We start from the raw sequence: 19,165 nt of genomic DNA, 5'->3' as shown, positions 1-19,165 counted from the left end.
CTAGATCTCAGAAACACAGTACAGGTAGTCATCAACTTACGACCACAATTGAGGCCAGAATTTATGTTGCTAAATGAGAAATTTGCTAAGTGAGTTTTGTCCCATTTTACTATTTTTCCTGCCAAATTTGTTAAGTGAATCAGTGCAGTTGTTAAATTAGTAACATGGTTGTTAAGTGAATTGGGTTTCCCCATTGACTTTGCTTGCCAGAAGTTTGCAAAAGATGATCACATGATCCCAGGACACTGCAACCGTCATAAATATGAGTCAGTTGCTAAGCATCTGAATGTAAATCACATGATCATGGGGATGCTGTAATGGTCATAAGTGTGAAAAATGGTCATAAGTCATTTTTTCAATGTCATTTTAACTTCAAATGGTCACTAAATGAATTGTTGTAAGTTGAGGACTACCTGAATTCTGAGTTCAAGAATTACATGACTAAGTCACCCTGAGAAAAGGTTTCATCACTTATCTTCATAAGGTGGTGGTAGGATTTATCATCTGATCATTTACTAGTTTTTATAAAAACCGGGGAAACAGTGTACTGGTAGCCCTTAAAAAAAGTTCATTGGAAGCTTTAAATACCCCTACATATAATATTATACCAGAGCTTTCTTATTCATTAGGTTCCAGTCTCCATTCATGGACACCTTAAATAACTAAAAACATCCAGAATTTTTAAAGGCTTTCTGAAAAACTGCTCCCCCCACCCCACCCCAACATCTATTCTATCAGAATGTGTTTTAGCATCTTATGGGTCTAAATTAATTTTTGCAGGAATTTTTTTTTAGTCACAGTGATTCAGTGACATGGTTGGGGAATGAAATCTGGGGTTTTAAAACAGAAGACCCAAGTTTTTAAAGTGTAATAATTATTTAGTAAACAAAAAATGAACCTGAATAAAGGTGTGTCACTGATCTCCAGCGAATGGGAGTATTAGAAAGTTATTTAAGAAGAACATTGTTCAAAAAAAAAAATGTGAAGAACACAAAATATCTAATACTACACATATTAACCGCTGCCAGGATTGCCTTTGCTCAATGTTGGAAACAGCCATGCACACCTGCAGAGAAACTTGTCATACAAAAGGTCATGAATTGCGCAGAAATGGACAAATTAACGCTGAGTTTAAAAGATAAAGAGGCATCAATATTTTACAATGTGTGGGAACAGTGGTATAACTGGATAGAACGGAAATAGATTAAAGATAGATAGTTATTAAGTATAAGTAATAGATAAAATAAGAATGTAAATACGCACAATTTAATTTTTGTAAATAACACATGAATTACTGTTACAAGAAAAACACCACAAATAGCTGTTGTTGAGTGATATAATTTTTTATGTTTTTAATGTAATAAAAGTTTAATAAAGTGTGCTAAAAAAAAGAAAAAAAGAAGAATATTGTTCTACCATCTCCGGTATCTTTAGCTAAAGCAGCTTGGTTCGCAGACAGAACAACGGAACAAAAACTGCTTATAATGCAGTAATATGAATATACTTTGGCATGACTTTCTGACATGCCAGGGTACATGGCTTCATCACACTTTCCAGACAAATGTTTTGTGATACAAGCCTCAACTAGAAAAGGAGCAGCTAAAAGGCAACACAGACACATTATGTCTGAGTGATTTCAGCATTAATATCTATAATGTACAGCCCCATATAAGGCAACGCCTTGGGGGAGCTCCACACGTTGAAGTTGTGGGGAAACCCCATTATTAGACTCATATTTCCTGCAGCACCTATGTGGAATGTGGATTTCTCAGAGACACGCATGTACCTGTTCATCTTGGCTTTTGGTACTATTCACTAAGACAGAGTTGTGGAATCTACTGCTTTCCAGATGTTGATGCCGCTCATTATAATTTTTGGCAGTTTACCTCAGTCGTCGGAGATGATGAGATTTGGAGTTCAGCAACACTTGGAGCTCAGCTTTCTTCTAGATCATTATATTCTTCTGAACTAAACCTACAGTGTGTCTTTGTCTCTATATGTAAGCCAGTGATGGTGGGAAATAGCTCTGGAACATGAAGATTCTGTGATATTTGTAAGGATTGATATGATCTCCTGTTCTGTAAAATTAAGTGGATTAAGTTGTCCAATAATAATGAATATACTGTTTCACTGTGAGGATGGCATTCTTCCACCTCACATTGTAATGAATACTTAAAAGCTTTGATAGATTGGATCAGGGATGAATTAAATAAGACTGTCAAACAAAGCAAACATGACAAAGGTTGATGGCTCAGTTATCCAGAAGAAAATGCCCATTCTTATTCCCCATATAGATCAGGTTTGTAGCGGGCTTGAATCCTGGTCCAAGCATGTTCATAGATGTGTAGATATCTACTATGACCAAGAGATCTGTTTCTTTGTTGAGGGTGGTATAATAGTTAATGGACTTGATTAGTGTCATTTTAAGGTATGTTCTTTTTTTATGTCCTCTCTTGGTCAGTGGGTAAAGATAAGAAAACTATCAGATGGTAACTGACTGTGCTTGTGTACCTGCATGGTTAATAAAGGGTTGTCTGTAATATCTGCCCTGTTTTTACATGAACAAGTTATTTCCTCTTTGGCAGGACTTTATTTATTTCTTATCCATATATTTTTGAGGCTGCTAATTCCAAAGGGAGAGTGGTGTCTCACAATATTTAAAATACACATTTTTTAAAAAAATGGCAGACAAAACAATATCAATAACATTCAGAAAATCTTTGACAGGGTCCTACAAACATCCTAACTCCAAGTCTGGTAGCAGAGCCAGGTCTTAAGGGACTTCTGGGATATTTGGAGAATAAGTGTAGAGTAACTCTGGAGGATGTTGTTCCGGACAGAGGGACTGTGTCAGAGAAAATATGCTTCCTTGCTCTTACAAGATGACAACTTTTAATTGAGGGGATCTGGGCATATGCTCACTCTGCCTAAGAGGAGTGAACAGGTAGAAACAAATGGAGGGAGGTGCTCTCTTGGATAATCAGGCTCCATGCTACATGCTAAGAGCTTTATAGTAATGATCAATGCCTTGAATTTCACCTGGCAATCAATGCGGCTCATGCACAATGACATGTCATGTCAGAATAGCTGAGACAATATTACGACCTGTGCCGCTGCATTTTGGATCAGCTGTATCTTCTGAATGGTCTTCAAAAGCATCCTAAGGTAGAAAGCATCGAAGTAGTCCAATTGTGAGATGGTTAGGGCAGGAGTGGCCATCTGAAGACCCCACCTCCCAGTTGAGGAAAGGACACAATTGACATATCAGGTGAACCCATGCAAAGACCCACCTGGTCTCAGCTGCCACCTGCAGTTTGATAGAAGAACCCCTTCTGAAGAAGGGGTAATTGTAGCCTCGATTTTGTTTAAACTCTCTTTCCCTATCAGCTGAATATCTGGTCCTACATGATACTGAGGATAAAAATAAATACATTTGGAATATCTTATTCCTTTATGAGTTTATGATCTTGAACAAAATATACATGCACATTAAGATAAGAAATACAGGTAAAAAGACTACAGTAAAACTCCAAGGCCCAAACGATGCTTATTGCCAAATTATTCCTATTGGAAAAGAGAGTGTATCTGGACTCCTCTTAGATTTGCAAATTCCAGAGCTTGGGTTAAGTAGACAATTCTTGGATGGTTGGGAGAAGTAGATGATTCTTGGATGCTAATGTTATAGTTGAGTTAACTTTAACATATAAGAAAAATCCTTGATGCTCTCTGGATCACCCCTTCTCGTTTTACTCCTTGGGCCTATCCTGATGGCACTATTGATTCATAACTTATAGAGTTAATATATTTTCTCAATTCTTTGTTTCTTCAGACTAGGATGAATCCTCAAATCCTGTTCTTTAGCTGTTTAGTGAACAAAAATGAAAAAGATCCCTTGAGTTCCCCCTGAAGTTACTACCAAGTTGCTGAGAAAAGAAGAAAAAGATTAGAAAAGTCAGAATGAGAGAAATGAAATTCACCACCCCTATAATTAAAATGATTCAGTTTCATTGCAGGATTCCATTAAGAGGCTCATCAGACTCCTAGTTGTGTACTTGATTGTCCTATCACAGCAATTTTTTTTTTGCAACATGCCCAGTGCCAATACACAGTGGAATAACTGTAAAACCTGCCAAAGAAAGGAGAAAATATATTAATATCAATGTATTATGGATTTACAGACATGTATATACACTCAGGTTTCTGTCTACACATTAATCTGACAGTACTCAAAGGGCTTGTGTAGTAGGAATCTTTTAAATAAAGATGCAGCCAAAATCTTCCCAAACCAAAAATGCAGCATGACTCTATTTGATGTCAAATAAAAACAAAATCTCATTTACAGTCCAGTTTTACAAGAGCTAAACATTTTTATACCAATATCAATGCCAAACCAATTCCTGCTTATGGAGTTTTTAGTATCAAGAGTTGGAAATATATATACAAGAATGGAATGAAGAATTAGTGCAGAATGCCCTTCTTTACCAGTTAAAAAACTGGTAGAGTTGAAAAGGTACCTGTGTGGTAGCAAAACCAATAGGTACTGCCCCTTCCCAAAGGATAAAAGATTATTCTCTCTTCAAAAGGAAGATTAGACTGAAAACAACTTATAAATCCATAAACTCTGCATGCCCAGTTTTCCTACCATGTCAGGACTACAACTGCTGACTCCTACTGAAAACAATCCTGGACAAATTTATGTATATGATGCACACTAGTGCACACTAGCAATTCCACATTGCCATACTGAATATCAGCACCTTGACTGGATGCCTCCATGAATTTGCAGAAATACTAAAGCGAGGTGAGATGGAGATTGTGTGCATACAAGAGAGGTGAAGGAAAGGCCAAAAGACTTGTGACATCTGTGAAGTATACAAATTAATCTACCACAGTTTGTCCAACAACAAAGGCATGGCTATCATAATAGGCATTGATCTACAAAGCCATGTTGCTGAGGTCCACCAACACTTTGACCAGTGTTAACTGTTGTATGTTGCTGCCCATTGATTACATGTTTTCTTGTCCTGTGCCGTTCAAATAGGATATAACAAAGAAGTTTTCTCAAAGGCCTAAAGCTTTTTTTAGAAAGAGGTCAACTACAAGCAAATTTGAATGGTCTTCTTCCACATCCACAATATTGCACAAATAATTTTTAGACAACGAAGCCTCACATGAAATGAATGGTTAGGAGTCAAACTGAGCAGCACATTCAATTCAACTGCAAAAAGTTAAGATCCTAAGAAATGAAAGGTTGCTTAAGGAGTTACAGCAACCCACAAATACTGTGTTTATATCTCTACCCATTTGTACAAATGAATCCAAAGCAGTGAACAGCATCTTCTACTAGGTTTGTTTTTAGAAACACAGGTCAAATGCCCACTTGTAGCCTAGAAAAGAACAACATGAAGGACACTCTATTTCTCACAGTATTTTTTTTTAAAAATCTGCAGTGATACACAACATGCAACTTTCTGACTGCTGCTATAGTTCCAATTTCCACCTCGCCAATAGTGGGAGATGCTGGGCAATGGAGAATGACATGTTATGTATTTGTGCGTCTTAAATATTTGCCTTTTTATTGTAAATGGTTTTGATATGTTTTATGGGAAATAGAACACTAGTTAGATAAGGAAATGAAACTATGAAATACTGCTTCTATCTCATCTGAACCTTATTTTCTACTGGAAATGTATTTATTTTATTTCTCCGATATTCTGCCTTTCCTCCAGGAACTTGGAGGGTGGGATATTTACAAGGAAAGTTACTATAGCTGTTAAGACTGGGTGGTTCTCTCACTACCAACTTCTACAGATGTTTGCAAGACATGAGAGTGCTTTGACAGGTTCATCTATGGCACCATAACAAATGTAGACTTGTCTGTTGCTCAGAGAACTATATAAATCAGGCCACTGTGGTTTGTAACTGAGGATGCAAAGTCAGGCTTTATCATTTAGTGTGCTATAAGAATTTAAAGAATAATTATTTAGTAATGAAACAAAAAAACAGCTTAAGAAGAGGACAAAGCCCGGTCAGTGACTTATTTCATGATACTGGGTAGTATATGTTCTATTGTGAAAAAAATGAATATTTATTAGAATTAAAAAAGAATAGTGTACTTCTACTCACTGTGTTATGTGGAAATAAGTATTGAATGTATGCAGTGGTGAAATCCAAATTTTTTTACTACCGGTTCTGTGGGTGTGGCTTGGTGGGCGTGGCTTGGTGGGCGTGACAGGGAAGGATACTGCAAAATCTCCATTCCCACCCCACTCCAGGGGAAGAATACTGCAAAATCTCCATTCCCTCACCACTCCTGGGGGAAGGATATTGCAAAATCTCCATTCCCACCCAACTCTGGGGCCAGCCAGAGATGGTATTTGCCGGTTCTCTAAACTGCTCAAAATTTCCGCTAACGGTTCTCCGATCTGCTCAAAATTTTCGCTACCGGTTCTCCAGAACCTGTCAGAACCTGCTGGATTTCACCCCTGAATGTACAGTATGTGATGAAGCATAAACTGCAGGAGATGGTAAAACTGGGGGGGGGAGGCAAAAGAATGCATTGGTGCTGAATGGATATAGACGGAGTACAAAGCGAGTGACCTGAATAAAAGAAATATATTTAGATTTTTCTGTTCATAAAAAGAAAATAAAAGAAAATAAAATCACAAAATGTATCTACAAAGGAACAGTGAATGAACTGAGAGGAATGGGGAAACCAAGGAAGTTGTGGTTGGAAGGAATTGATGACATCCTTTAAAAAAAGAGAGAGGGAAAGAAAGTTTAAAGGAGAAGAGATAATATAGTTTAGGAAATGTGATATGGATGTAATGGAAGCAAAGATGGATTGTTAGAAAGATAGGTCTAGTGAAGAATATTGGTGTAGATTAGTTTTAGATTATTTCTTATCTTTTCCTTTCTTTTAATCTTTATCACTGATGTCTGATCCTATGGAATTCATGTAGTTTTCCTTGAGAGGTTACAAGCATGTGTGCATCAGTTCCCATCCTAGATGGCAAAATGACTTAGAATCACACATTTTACTAGGTATGTTTATGATGCTGTTTGAATAATCTGCAATTTTCAAATGAGTTGAATTAGACGCCACCCCAAAAAACCTCTCTCTCTCTTCTGAAAGGGAAACCCAATTTAATGCACTGTCAATAAAGACCTGAGGTGTATTATCAGAGGAGAGAATAGAGAAGGGGTCAGAGAAGGTCTCAGACAAAGTGGGAGGGAGCTGGGTCACAGCCGCATGACAGAGCATATCGCCTTGGTCTGCCTGTGGGATTCTCCTCAGATGAAGTCACAATTACCACACTGAATATTAACATGCTGGGAAAGCCATCTGCAGAATCCTCATCTGACTAAGAATGAGAACACAGGGAGGAAAGGCAACTAATTTACAGTTGCTCTGACTTAACCTGTGATCAAAACTCCATTAGGGGCTTACATTTAATAACATTTAAAGTAAAATTGCTTATTTGAAGTAGTTTACAAAATATGCCCAGTGAGTAATGTATGTACTTTACTCCAACAAAGATAATAATGTGGTTGCTAATTATACTTCGCCTGCATACTGAAAGCCAGAGGTAACAGTGCAGCTAGAGAGAGAAAGAGTGGAGGGTGGGGAATTCTTTCCACTCCCCACTATGCTGTCAGAGCTGAAGAAGCTTCTTGGATGAGAAGCGAAATGTCTTCAAAAGAAAAAAGAAGAAAGTCCAATTGCCTCCTTAAAAAGCACCTTTGGGATTGATCATTCATGGCAAATATTACTGGAGAAACTTCTACGTGCAGTATTGCAGGCAAACTCTGCCCACAGTCTGGAGTGCAATCCTGATAGGGCTCAAGGTTGACTCAGCTTTCCATTTTTCTGAGGTCAGTAAAATGAGGACCCAAATTTTGGGGGGCAATATGCTGACATTGTAAACCACCCAGAGGGTGCTATAAAGCACCATGGAGAGGTATATAAATCTATGTGCTATTGCTACTGCTATATGCTGGACTCTGTCCAGTTCCGAGAGAGTTTGGAGTTTTTCCTAAGCATCTGGTGGGCAGCTTGGCCCTGGTTGCACCATGAAATGGATGCATGTCTGAGATTTTGGTCTGGATTACTCCGATACGCCCTCTTGGTGCCAATCCTAGGTTCACAATGGTTTTCTGGATCCAAGAAAAAGGCAAAAAGATGAATCCAACCAGAGTAAGAGCCCATTTTCAGGCCACATTGTAGTAGCAAGGTTGGTGAAACATTACTATTTCTTCACCTTAGAGCATATTCTGATGGTCACCCTGTGACCCTGTTTAGAGTGATCCATGCTGCTGTTTAAAGTGACCTGGGGAGCCATAGGCCACAAGACTTTCTATAAGGCCATAGTGAGAAACGTTCACACGATCTGACAGATAGTCACTTACATTCTCTTGGAGAGGGACTCTGGCAGGCAGGTCCATGTCAGTTGTCTGGGGCAATGTAGAGAGTAAAGGGGATTACCTTGACAGAGAGATGGAAGATCCATTCTCAAGACAACTAGTAGACAAACTCTTTAGGCACCCAAATTTGGGGGGGGGGGGGACAGTTCAAAAGTATCTCAGATAAGCAACCACCAAATTTACATGAAGATAAAAGAGAGAGGGGCAGAAGCAAATTTAGACTTACAAGATACTTTTTTAGCCAATCTTAATAAAAAATAGTTTTAGGCCAGATAACACAATAACAAAATAACAGAGTTGGAAGGGACCTTGGAGGTCTTCTAGTCCAACCCCCTGCCCAAGCCCTATACCATTTCAGACAGGTGGCTGTCCAATCTCTTCTTAAAAAATGAAGTCTTATGATGTTATCTGGACTAATATTCTAAGAGTCCTGTTCAAATGGACAAATGCTATAAGTTTAGTCAATTGAGTGTTACATCCAAGTCCCACCACAGTTGTTAAGGTGGTCTGGAAGGTGGCCCATGGGTAGGTTGAAGCAAAGATATCAACCTCTTTGAGTCCTCCTGGCTTTGAGGGAGACTGTTATAAGGCTGTTGAAAGTGGTCAGACAGCAGTTGCAGAGGGCCTTAGAGGAAGCAGACTTATCTGGCTCACTTCTGTCAGGTTTGAGGTCATGATATACAGTAATACGAATATCTGGTCTTGCTTGACAGTGGTCTTGCTTATCAATGACCTATGGCATAGCTGGAATGATGGGGCTGCATCCATCCTCGTGTTCCTTGATCTCTCGGCTATTTTCCAACCATCCTTCTGAATCAGCTTGGCTTGGCATGGGGGGGACGGGACACTATGCTACAATGATTCACCACCATCCTCAGTGGTTGGTTCCAAAGAGTGTTGATAGGAGGGGGGATTTTCACCCATGGTTTCTCACTTGTAGGATCTCCCAGAGTTATTCATCAGGTTCAGGTTCAGTGTCACCAATGTGAGGATGATACCCAGTTGTACAATTTTAAGAGCTTGTCACCAACTCTAAATATAACTATATATCTTCCCTTTCATATTCACATCTCACAAAAAAAAAAAAAAATCCATAAGCTCTGTCAGTCATTCCTTGTCAGCAAAAATCTAGTAAAGGAGATCAGATTAAAGACTATTTTCCTCTTAGCCCTGATAGAATAAATTGACTTTATAAATCTTCCCTGAATTTTTAAGGGTCTCACATTTTAATATTTGCTTTTATGTTTTTTTATCTGATTGTTCAGTACTGCCTAGAATCACCTTCGGTGAAATGGGTAACTATTTCAATTTGATTTGATTAATAAATTAATTTGATTAATAAAATGATTAAGCCCAATTGTGTAAATGAATATTATTTGAACATATCTAAATTATATCTAATTGGGACGTAACTCAATGGGTAGTTGAGTGTGCAGATACGCAGTGTGAAGCTTGACCTACTGAAATTCCCATTTATTGGACAACTCTCGTCTGCGCTCATGGCTGTACTTTGGGGAGCGTTAATAAATATTGCAGTAGTTCTTCTAAATCAGAGCATTTTCAGGCCACTTTCTTTGGATGCACGTTTATGAATGAAAACAATAAGGCCAATTCAGGCTGCTTTTTCAGAACTGGAGCTGCAGGTCATCTCTAGCCAGAGCTTCTGATACACACAGACTTCACATTTCTCTGCTTGTTTTTCCATAGCTAGGTAAATATTTCCAAGTTTCACACTATGTTTACGTGTGCATTTGTGTGTGTGTGCGCATGGTGCGTGCGCGCACACAGTCACCTTTTAGGGAAAGGTGCTTTAGCAGCCATTCCTAGCAGTGGAAATGATGTGCCTTCTGCCAAGCTCTGTCAACTCTGATTTGTGTTAGGAGTCTAGCATTCCTTGGTGCTTCCTATCATCTCCCTGAGTTCAAAGAGCCCTTAGTTGCTTGTCTTTGTCAAAAACCCTGTAGGAGATCTTTTATGTCGAAGATGTAGGATTTCTCCCCATGACTTTGATTATTTATTCATTCCACTTCTCTGGTGTACTCTAGGGCTGCTATCACTAAGACCCCTTGTCTGCCTCGCACTTGCTCTAAAATGCATGGAGCTTTACTGCCTTTGAAACTATGGGTTTAAAAAAAATAAAATAAGATATGGTGAAGAAGCGTGCTCTTTTTTTTTTTAAGTTCTTTTTTTCTTTTTTTTCCCCATCCACAGTTCCACAGCACATTTTTCCAGCCTTCCATTCTCCTTTGCCAATTGACATGCGTCACCAAGAAGGAAGATACCATTATGAACCTCACTCCCTTCATGCGATTCATGGGTAAGTCTTGCAAGTTCACTTTTATAGCATAGCCTTTCTTGCGTTTTATGATGTAGAGAAGAAATACATCTGTTACGGCTGCCTTTCCCTTTAGAAAGGCTAAAAGGGTTTCTCAAAAGCCTTTGGCTGAACTTCTGGAGCATATGGGAGCTATACTGTAAGACAACATCTCTGATGGGCGAATAAGGGGAAGGCTTGTGCTAGTGTAGCAAGTAAGGCATTTTTATTCAGTGACCAACTCATTGTATTCTTGGCTTCGCCAAAACCTATTAGTGTTTCCTATCTCTATATATTTCCTAACCTGAATGTCCCAGAGATTTGGAAACATTACATTGTATCAGTCAAAGTGATATGCATTTTATATATAAACTGTCATTCCATTGTCATGGCTGGTCATCTGTGTGATTGTTAGATGGGAGATCACATCATTGTGTCTGAGTGCATTGATTCATAATCCAAGGATACACAATCTTCTTTTCAAAAAGCAAGTTTCTAGTCCTTTCTGTTGGAGACATGAATATAAGTAATATTGGGTTGACTCAGTGGCTGGGGCTAGGCTATTGTCACAGGAATGTCAGGTTTTTTATCTGCTTATTTCTTTCTAGTAATTAACATAAATTGAATGAATTACACAAATACTGAAATCGCTGCAAATAAGCCCATGTGCTATAGTGAATTTAAGAGTTCGTTCTTGATGATTGCATCAGTGCCATTCACTGCAATCGACAGCAAAACTTAAATCTGGAAGCAGGAGATTATCCCACGGAATTTGAGGGATAATAATCCAAAACATAGATTATTTCGGGCTATTTTGACTAGAAACAAGCGTTCCCTCTGCTAATACATTAATTATACTTCTGGAAAAATGAATTCTGTGGCTTGTAAGAATTGTGCACAAAAAAGTACATTTCCCCTGAATGGTTTATACTGTGGGCATAGAAGTATTGATCATTTCAATACTATTTGCATGCTTCATTCTGTATTGCCAAGGCAAATAGAGTGACGTAGAACTGCACGGGCAATAAAGGCTCAGGCACTGGAAATATTTATCTTTCTGTCTTTGAGATTATAGCCAATTTTGCTTTCAGGATTGCTTTTGCAACCATACCATCTACCAAACTTAACAACAGCAACCAAACATTGAGATTCTCAATTATCCGAGCATATACCTAGCATCATATTGTAGCTTCGTTTTCTGTACGGCACAATACACTTGCCATATAGATGAACTTGTTTGCTCTTTCTACTCCACTCAACTCTGGATTAGAACCCACCATTCATCAATATTGCAAAACCTTCTTCGGTGTCTCAGAGGCACACCAACCTTTCCGATGAATTTGTATTTCTGAGTCTTTCTCACCGGCAAGCGATAGAGAAGGATTTGCTGTAAAGCAACACAAGACTTTGGAGAGAGAGAGAGAAAAGTCTCGAGAGAGGCATCAAGGGGCTCCTTAGCTGCTTCCAAATCTTGTAGCAATCGGAGTGAGGGGGAAAGAACCCTCTTTTCATCACAGCATAATGAAAAGCTGCGCAGCTGAGGGGGTTTTCCTCCCCCTTTCTCTTCTGGAATGCTGTTTCCGGATATTTCCCCCCCCCCACTTTTTTTTTCTTTTTTCTTTTTTTGAGAAGAGGAACTGCTGTGAGGATGAAGGCAGTCTGAAGTCCTGACAGCTGGGCAATTTCATGCAATGAAGAGCTGCGGAGGACTTTGAAAAGGGTACTAACTGCTTCATTGTTGCACAGAAATACCAGGCACAGTGCCTGGGACAGAATGTGCTTCTCTGCCTGTTCAGAGTATCCCTCGGTGGGTTTATCACAGCCGCCTAGCAAGCTTGTTGATTGCTGCAGCAAAACATCCCATCATTCTGAGGGAGATCATCAATAAAAACCTAAGCAGTATTATTGCATCTGAGACAGCAGAGAGAATGCTATAAACGTTTAGTTTTGTGAAGGAAAAGAGGGTACCCAGTATTGGAGAATGTTTCTTTCTTTACAAATAAAGCATCCAACAGTTTCTAGTCTTGAGGCTTATTGAGATGTAATTTAGCGTGTTTCTAGGTTAGAAACTGCTAGATGCTTTATTTGTATAGAAACAAACATTCTCCAATCTTGGGTATCCCCTTTTCCGTCACAAAACCTCCATAGAGTTCATTCCAATTTACCTGAGAATAGGCTTGTCTCCGAGTCCTTATTCTCTGAAAATTCTTCTGAATATGAAGAGTGAACAGAATGGAGCCATCCAGAGCAGCGGTGAAATCCTCTGACATTTGCCACTGGTTTGCTGTGCGCGCATGCGTGGTGCATGCCAAATGCATGCTGTGCATGCACGCATGTGCAGTGTGGGCCAAATGTGCACTTTGTGCAGAAAAAGGAGATTTAAGAAGGTAAGTAGAACAGCAAGGGGAGGAAAACAGCTGTGTCGCACAATTTAGATTCACTAGAAAGCAGGATTTCCTGCTTTCTAGTGAATATAAATTGCTCGGCACAGCTGATCGTCGGAAATACCAGTTCAGACGAACTGGTAGCCTTTTTTTACTATCGGTTCACCCGAACCAGTAGCTTTTATTACTACCAGTTCGCCCGAATTGGTGCAAACCGGTAGCATTTCACCCCTGATCCAGAGTATCCAGGTGAATTCTCAAATCCCACACAAGTGAATAGAAACTAACCTCTTGTTTTTAAACCTCTAGGGGAAAAAAATCATTAAGCAAAGAATTACAAATTGGAAATTAGTAAGAAGCATCACAAATATGTGCAACAGTGGCAGTTTTCTGTCATTTTTAATGTTTTAATGTACTTAATTTTATAATTTTGTATGCTGCTTTAACTTTTGATTGGGAGCTGCCCAGAGTTGGTTATAAGATGGGCAACTATATAAATGTTTTAAATAAATAAACCGACATTATCAGTATTGATCTTAAACTGAAATAAACGCTAGGGATCTCTAATAGCCTTGTTGTTATTATTGTTGTTGTTCCTTCTTTACTACTCATTTATCCCAGAAATTCAGAGGGTTCATTGATTAATTTTATTAGATGGGAATCTAGTTAATCCATGAACCACTGAGACCAATCGTCCTCAAATACACCATAAATCAGCCAGTGGTCTATTACATATTATCTTATTAAGCAGAAACTCTCTTTAGAGATCTGTTTAAGTTAGTGATATATAATGCTACTAATTTTCAGCCTCTAAAGACTCAATGCCCCGCAAGAGTAGTTGTACTCATTGCGAATAACTGGTTTGATTAAAAAGATGAAGGCATCAACATAGGCCAGCTCACCTAGCAGAATTCCTCTGCCCGATTGAAATGTTCATGTTTAACCAGATTTATTATTTAGACACGAAGTTGCAGCCAGATACAATAAAATGTTGTTTTTAACTGTTTAAAAAAGTGACATCAACATTTTCAGTTTACTTTGGTACTGGAAGGCCCATAGCAAGAAGCTGTTAGGAATGAGAGGCCTTTTCTGTCTCCTTGGCAGAAAATGTAGTGTGGAAGTCAGAGAGCATGGCTTTCATTGATTCCAGACTGAAAACAACTTAAGAACAGGTTTGTATGTGTGCTAATAGAAAAACCTGGCCAAGAATGAGCCGGAATACACCCTGTGTAGATGCAAACTGATAGGACAACAAGTCAGAAATATAGAAATATGAATGTAGAAGAATTCCATCGTAGTCTTCTGCTCCAAATGAATCCACAATAAGAAGAGCACCAGCAAAATAAATCTGATTAGCCTTCTTCTTCTCCTAAAAAAAATTCTGTGAGAAAGCCCTGGGCAGCTGGATTTGTTTCATTAAGTGAATTAGATGGCTGGGGCCTCTTTTGTCTTTTAAAACTTGGATTTTCAGTAGTTTGAGGTTCTTGTTCATTGCATGAAGAAGTTCAAGCCCTAAATGATCTTTCTATGGATTTTTTTTATTTTTAAAAACATATTTTTATTTTAAGATAATTAAATATTTTATTTATTTTATTATTTTATAATGTATAATTTATAAAAAATAAACATACTTCAAATATTTTATTTAAATAAATACACTTAATAAATAAATAAAGTATTTGGATTCAAAATAACTATTTTGATCATCTGCTCTGCAGTAAATTCTCAAGAGAATAGTTCTTTCCAGTGAAGTTTCTCACTTTATTATATTTTGTTATTTTATTTTATTTTTTTAAAAAACAAAACATTTAAGCTTGCTACATAAATATATTTTGTCATTGGAACTGTTGGCCAACAATTGAAGGCCATTCTGGGCATAAAATTAGAAGCGTGGTAGAACATTTTCAGATGAACATATTTTATTGAATGGTACAATCTTTTGTAAATCAAAACTCCCTTCATGTGATATTTATGTCTTTTAATAGAAATCTGGTACAAGGTTGTTTCTGATTTTTGACTACTATAAACTAACATGGCTTTCCTGTTATCTGGCCATAAAAATGGGCTGAATACAACCTGTTGTTATGCTGATGATACAGAATAATTCTTGTTAAAAAGTCTTTAGTTGTAAATATTTCAAATTAATATTGATATTAAAGATGATTAATCTCAGTGAGTTTAGGAGTAGAGATAATGGTTGGAAAAACAAATATCAGTTCAAGTAATACATGTATCTAGAATTCATTTATAAAGGAAAGACTTTTCAGGTATTTCAACTTCACATTCTATGGAACCAAAATTGGACTTTAAAGTGGCAGGATAAGAAGAATATTGATTGCTTTGAACTTTTGTATTGGTGAAAAACTTGAGCATATTTTGGACATTCAAGAAAACAAATAAATCAACCCAGAGTTCTCAGTGGGAGCATAAATGACTAGACTCATATTATCCTACTTTGGACATGTTAAAGGGTCTAATGCTGGGAAAGGTGGAAGAAAAGAGAAGAAGAGGATGACCAGTGGATGGATTCAGTTACAATTACAGTAAGATATTGATCTAATAAACATGTGAAGAAAGGATTCCATTAAACCAAAATGAATCCAACTTGGGTGGTGGGGGGAGCACAACAGCAGTTGTTCTGTTTCTTTACTTCCAGTCGTAGCCAAAATTGGAAAAGCTAAGTATTCATCCTGGGTAATGCTTGGAAGTTCATATTAGCAATAGTAATAGCACTTAGACTTATATACTGCTTCACAGTGCTTTACAGCCCTCTCTAAGTAGTTTACAGAGCCAGCATATTGTCCCCAACAATCTGGGTCCTCATTTTACCAACCTCAGAAGAATGGAAGACTAAGTCAACCTTGAGTTGATGAGAATCAAACTGCTGAACTGCTGGCAGTCGACAGCCAGCAGAAGTAGCCTGCAGTATTGCATTCTAACCACTGCGCACTACGGCTCTTCATAAGGCTGCAGAAGGGACTGGAACATCATAAAAACACCCCACATCACTACAAAAAAAACAAACAAACAGTGGCAGGCCATTTCAGTATGATTGACAATAAAACTGCATCATGAGCAGTGCTGAGGAGATGGGTTAACTTAAAGATGTATCTATATGGGAAGGAGTCAAGCAAAAGTTTAAGAAACACTGGCCTAGAATTCTTATCCCCATAGTGATCAAAGCCATGCTCGTGGGAAGCCCCAAGGTAGGTTGATTGTTTCTTTGTTGATTTTATTTTATTTATATTCCCACTTTCTTTCAGGAGCTCAAAGCAGCATATACATTGCTTTTTCATTCCATTTTCCCCCTCAACATCAATCCTGTGGAATAGGTTGGACTAAGAGAGAGAGAGAGAGAGAGAGAGAGGGGGGGGGGGGAGGGAGGGAGGGAGGGAGGGAGGGAGAGGGAGAGGGAGAGAGAGAAACTAGCTCAAAATCACAATTGAAGCTTTTATTGATGAGGATGGGCTTGAACCTTGATCTCCCAGGTGTGAGTCCAACACCTTCACAATTATATCATACCGGCTCAGAACATCACTGAAGTTGAAATCAGAGTCATCAAGATATGGAAAGAGTAGCTACATTTCTAATTTTGGTTTATTTCATAAATTTAACTTGTAATACTGTTGTCGGACTGATTGTATATCATTTCAGTAGATACTTTCTTACTTCAAAAAGTTCTACACTAGACATTGTCATTGGTTGGTATAAAGATGGAAAATTGAGTCCTTTTTCAGAATTGTGAAGGTTATTTCAGAAATGATAGGCATATAGCCACAACTACCACTATACTTTTTGGCAATCCTATATTAAACCTTGAAGCCTTCAAAGATCACAAGAAGATCCATCATAAGCAAAGCATTAATAGAAAACATGGGTTTTAAGTACAAAACTGACATGGCATCAAACGAATTTGGCTAAATTCTCAGTAGGAAATTTGGCCTCTGGTTGTATGTGCAACGTTCATAAGCATTGGATTAGGAATAATCATGCAATAGGCTAGTATTCAATGGTGCTATATATTAGGAAATATTTCTGAGTGAATCATTTCAGTATTTTTGTTGTCATTATAACCATAATAATTAAAACTTATATATATATAAAAGAATTTTGTTCCCAAACTGCTTCATACTTTCCCTATGGGAAACCTGGAAAGTCTTATATTCTAAAGAAAAATGAAGTCACGAAGCTTGGGCTTTATGATTAATATGATCAGAGCCCGAAAGAGGCTCTCCCAATTCATCATGGCCATATTCTAGCTGTCGACTTTCTTGCCTGTTCCAAATGTATCTAATTACACGAACACTGCACCGCAAATTAAGTGTAGTCTCATTTGTTGTCAACCACAGAGTCTTATTATCTGCCTGCTGCTTTGTGTCAAAGGTTTGTTTTTTAGCTCCTCAACATAACAGGACTCTATATTCCCTTTTATCACTGTTTGCATATAGCCTAATGAGTGGGAGTTATTTCAGCCCAGCTGTTGAGAGAACGGGTTCAGCTGGAGTTCCAATGCAACTTGGAGGTACACAAGGAAAGTTGATTTCATGCATTGAGGAAGTGACCCCGAATTACAGCAGTGCTCAAAGGGCACATTGACATCCAGTTAATAAGTGGGTAGCAGGTAAATAGATTTGCAATGGCAATTTCTTTCATTGGGTGAGAGAGGATACTTTTTTTTTCTTTGTTATGTTTCAAGAATGTTCCATTATCCAAACAAAGCTCAAGCATCTAACATGTTCCTCTCAGGAACACAATTTTTGAAGTCTGGAGAGCCTCCAAAATCCCTATCCATTGTTTTCTCACCATCACGTTGCAGACTGTTCATTACCAGGGACCCAGGAATCAGGAGCAAAATGGCTTGAAAGGCCAGAAAAATTGAGCCTTCCCTCTAGAACCCATGCCCCAAATTGAGTAATGGAACCAGGGATGACCGAAAGTGAAGAGAAGGCTTCCCTTCCCTATCACCTTGATTCTAAAGCTAATGGTATATTAGTTGAATAGTGTTGTACTTACAATACTGAATAGCATTGTAATCTGAGTTGAGATTTTTTTTAATGGGAAGCAGTATGCAAATGTTTTAAGTAGATTCAAATGTACTCAAGCGGCATATTGCCCTGCTCCCAATCTGGTACTAGATGCAATCCTCTTTGAATCTTCAAAAGGGTGAATTGATTTTCCACAGTGGGCATGGCAAATAAAGGTCTGTACCAGGGGTGGGTTCTACTTATCTGTACTACCGGTTTGCAGTGGGGCTGTGCGTGTGTGCGCGCTCTTCTGCGCAAGCACAGAAGCTTCTGCACATGCTCAGAAGAATTTTGATGATGTGGTCGGTGGGCAGAGCCTCCTGCCAGTTTTACTACCGGTTCTATAGAACCGGTGCAAACCGAGGGCAACCCACCACTGGTCTGTACTATAAAAAACAGAATAATAATAGAATAATAGAATAACAAGTTGGAAGAGACTTTTGAGGTTTTCTAATCCAAACCCCTGCTCAAGCAGGAGACCCTACACCAGAACACATATGTGGGGGGGGGAGCGCCAGAAACTGGAAGAGCAGCTCCCCGGTGCGCACACACAGGAGTGCCAGAAACCAGAAGAGCAGTTCTTCAGCACACATGCACACCTTGGGAAGCTGGGCTTCCAGTTTCTGGTGAGCACATGCACGCCAGTCACCTGATCTTCCGGTTTCTGGCGCGCATGCATGAGTGAACACCAGCTGCTTGATGCGCATTCATGTGCCGGAAACCAGAAGCTCAAGTTCCCGGTATGCACATCCACAGCAGGGAGCTGGTCTTCCAGTTTCCTGTGCTCCTGTGCACGCGAAGACCAGCTGGCCAGTGCGCATGTGCACATGTGCATGTCAGAACTCAGAAGAGCAATGGGTGATGGCTGGCATGCCTGGAGAGATGTCTCTGTGTACCACTTCCAGCACATGTGCCATAGGTCCCTATATTAGGGGCCTATGCATTAGGGACCTATGCAAATGGGTCCCTATATTAGGGATCCATTTTAGAAAATGGCTGTCCAAACTCTTCTTAAGAAC

General features: G+C 38.7%; 1 protein-coding gene across 1 annotated transcript in view; it reads left to right on the top strand.

Moving 5' to 3' along the window:
* Positions 1 to 19,165, top strand: part of GLI2 (GLI family zinc finger 2) — a 210,826-nt gene that overhangs the window by 104,426 nt on the left and 87,235 nt on the right. Inside the window, exon 2 of the mRNA XM_070957097.1 lies at positions 10,636 to 10,741. Coding sequence (XP_070813198.1) covers positions 10,636 to 10,741 — 106 coding nt within the window. The remainder of the gene's footprint in view (positions 1 to 10,635; positions 10,742 to 19,165) is intronic.

This window comes from Pituophis catenifer, unplaced genomic scaffold (assembly GCF_029215685.1).
Source record: "Pituophis catenifer annectens isolate HBS135680 unplaced genomic scaffold, rPitCat1.0.hap2 SCAF_1, whole genome shotgun sequence".
NCBI lineage: Eukaryota > Metazoa > Chordata > Lepidosauria > Squamata > Colubridae > Pituophis > Pituophis catenifer.
This window is presented reverse-complemented; position numbering and strand designations above follow the sequence as displayed.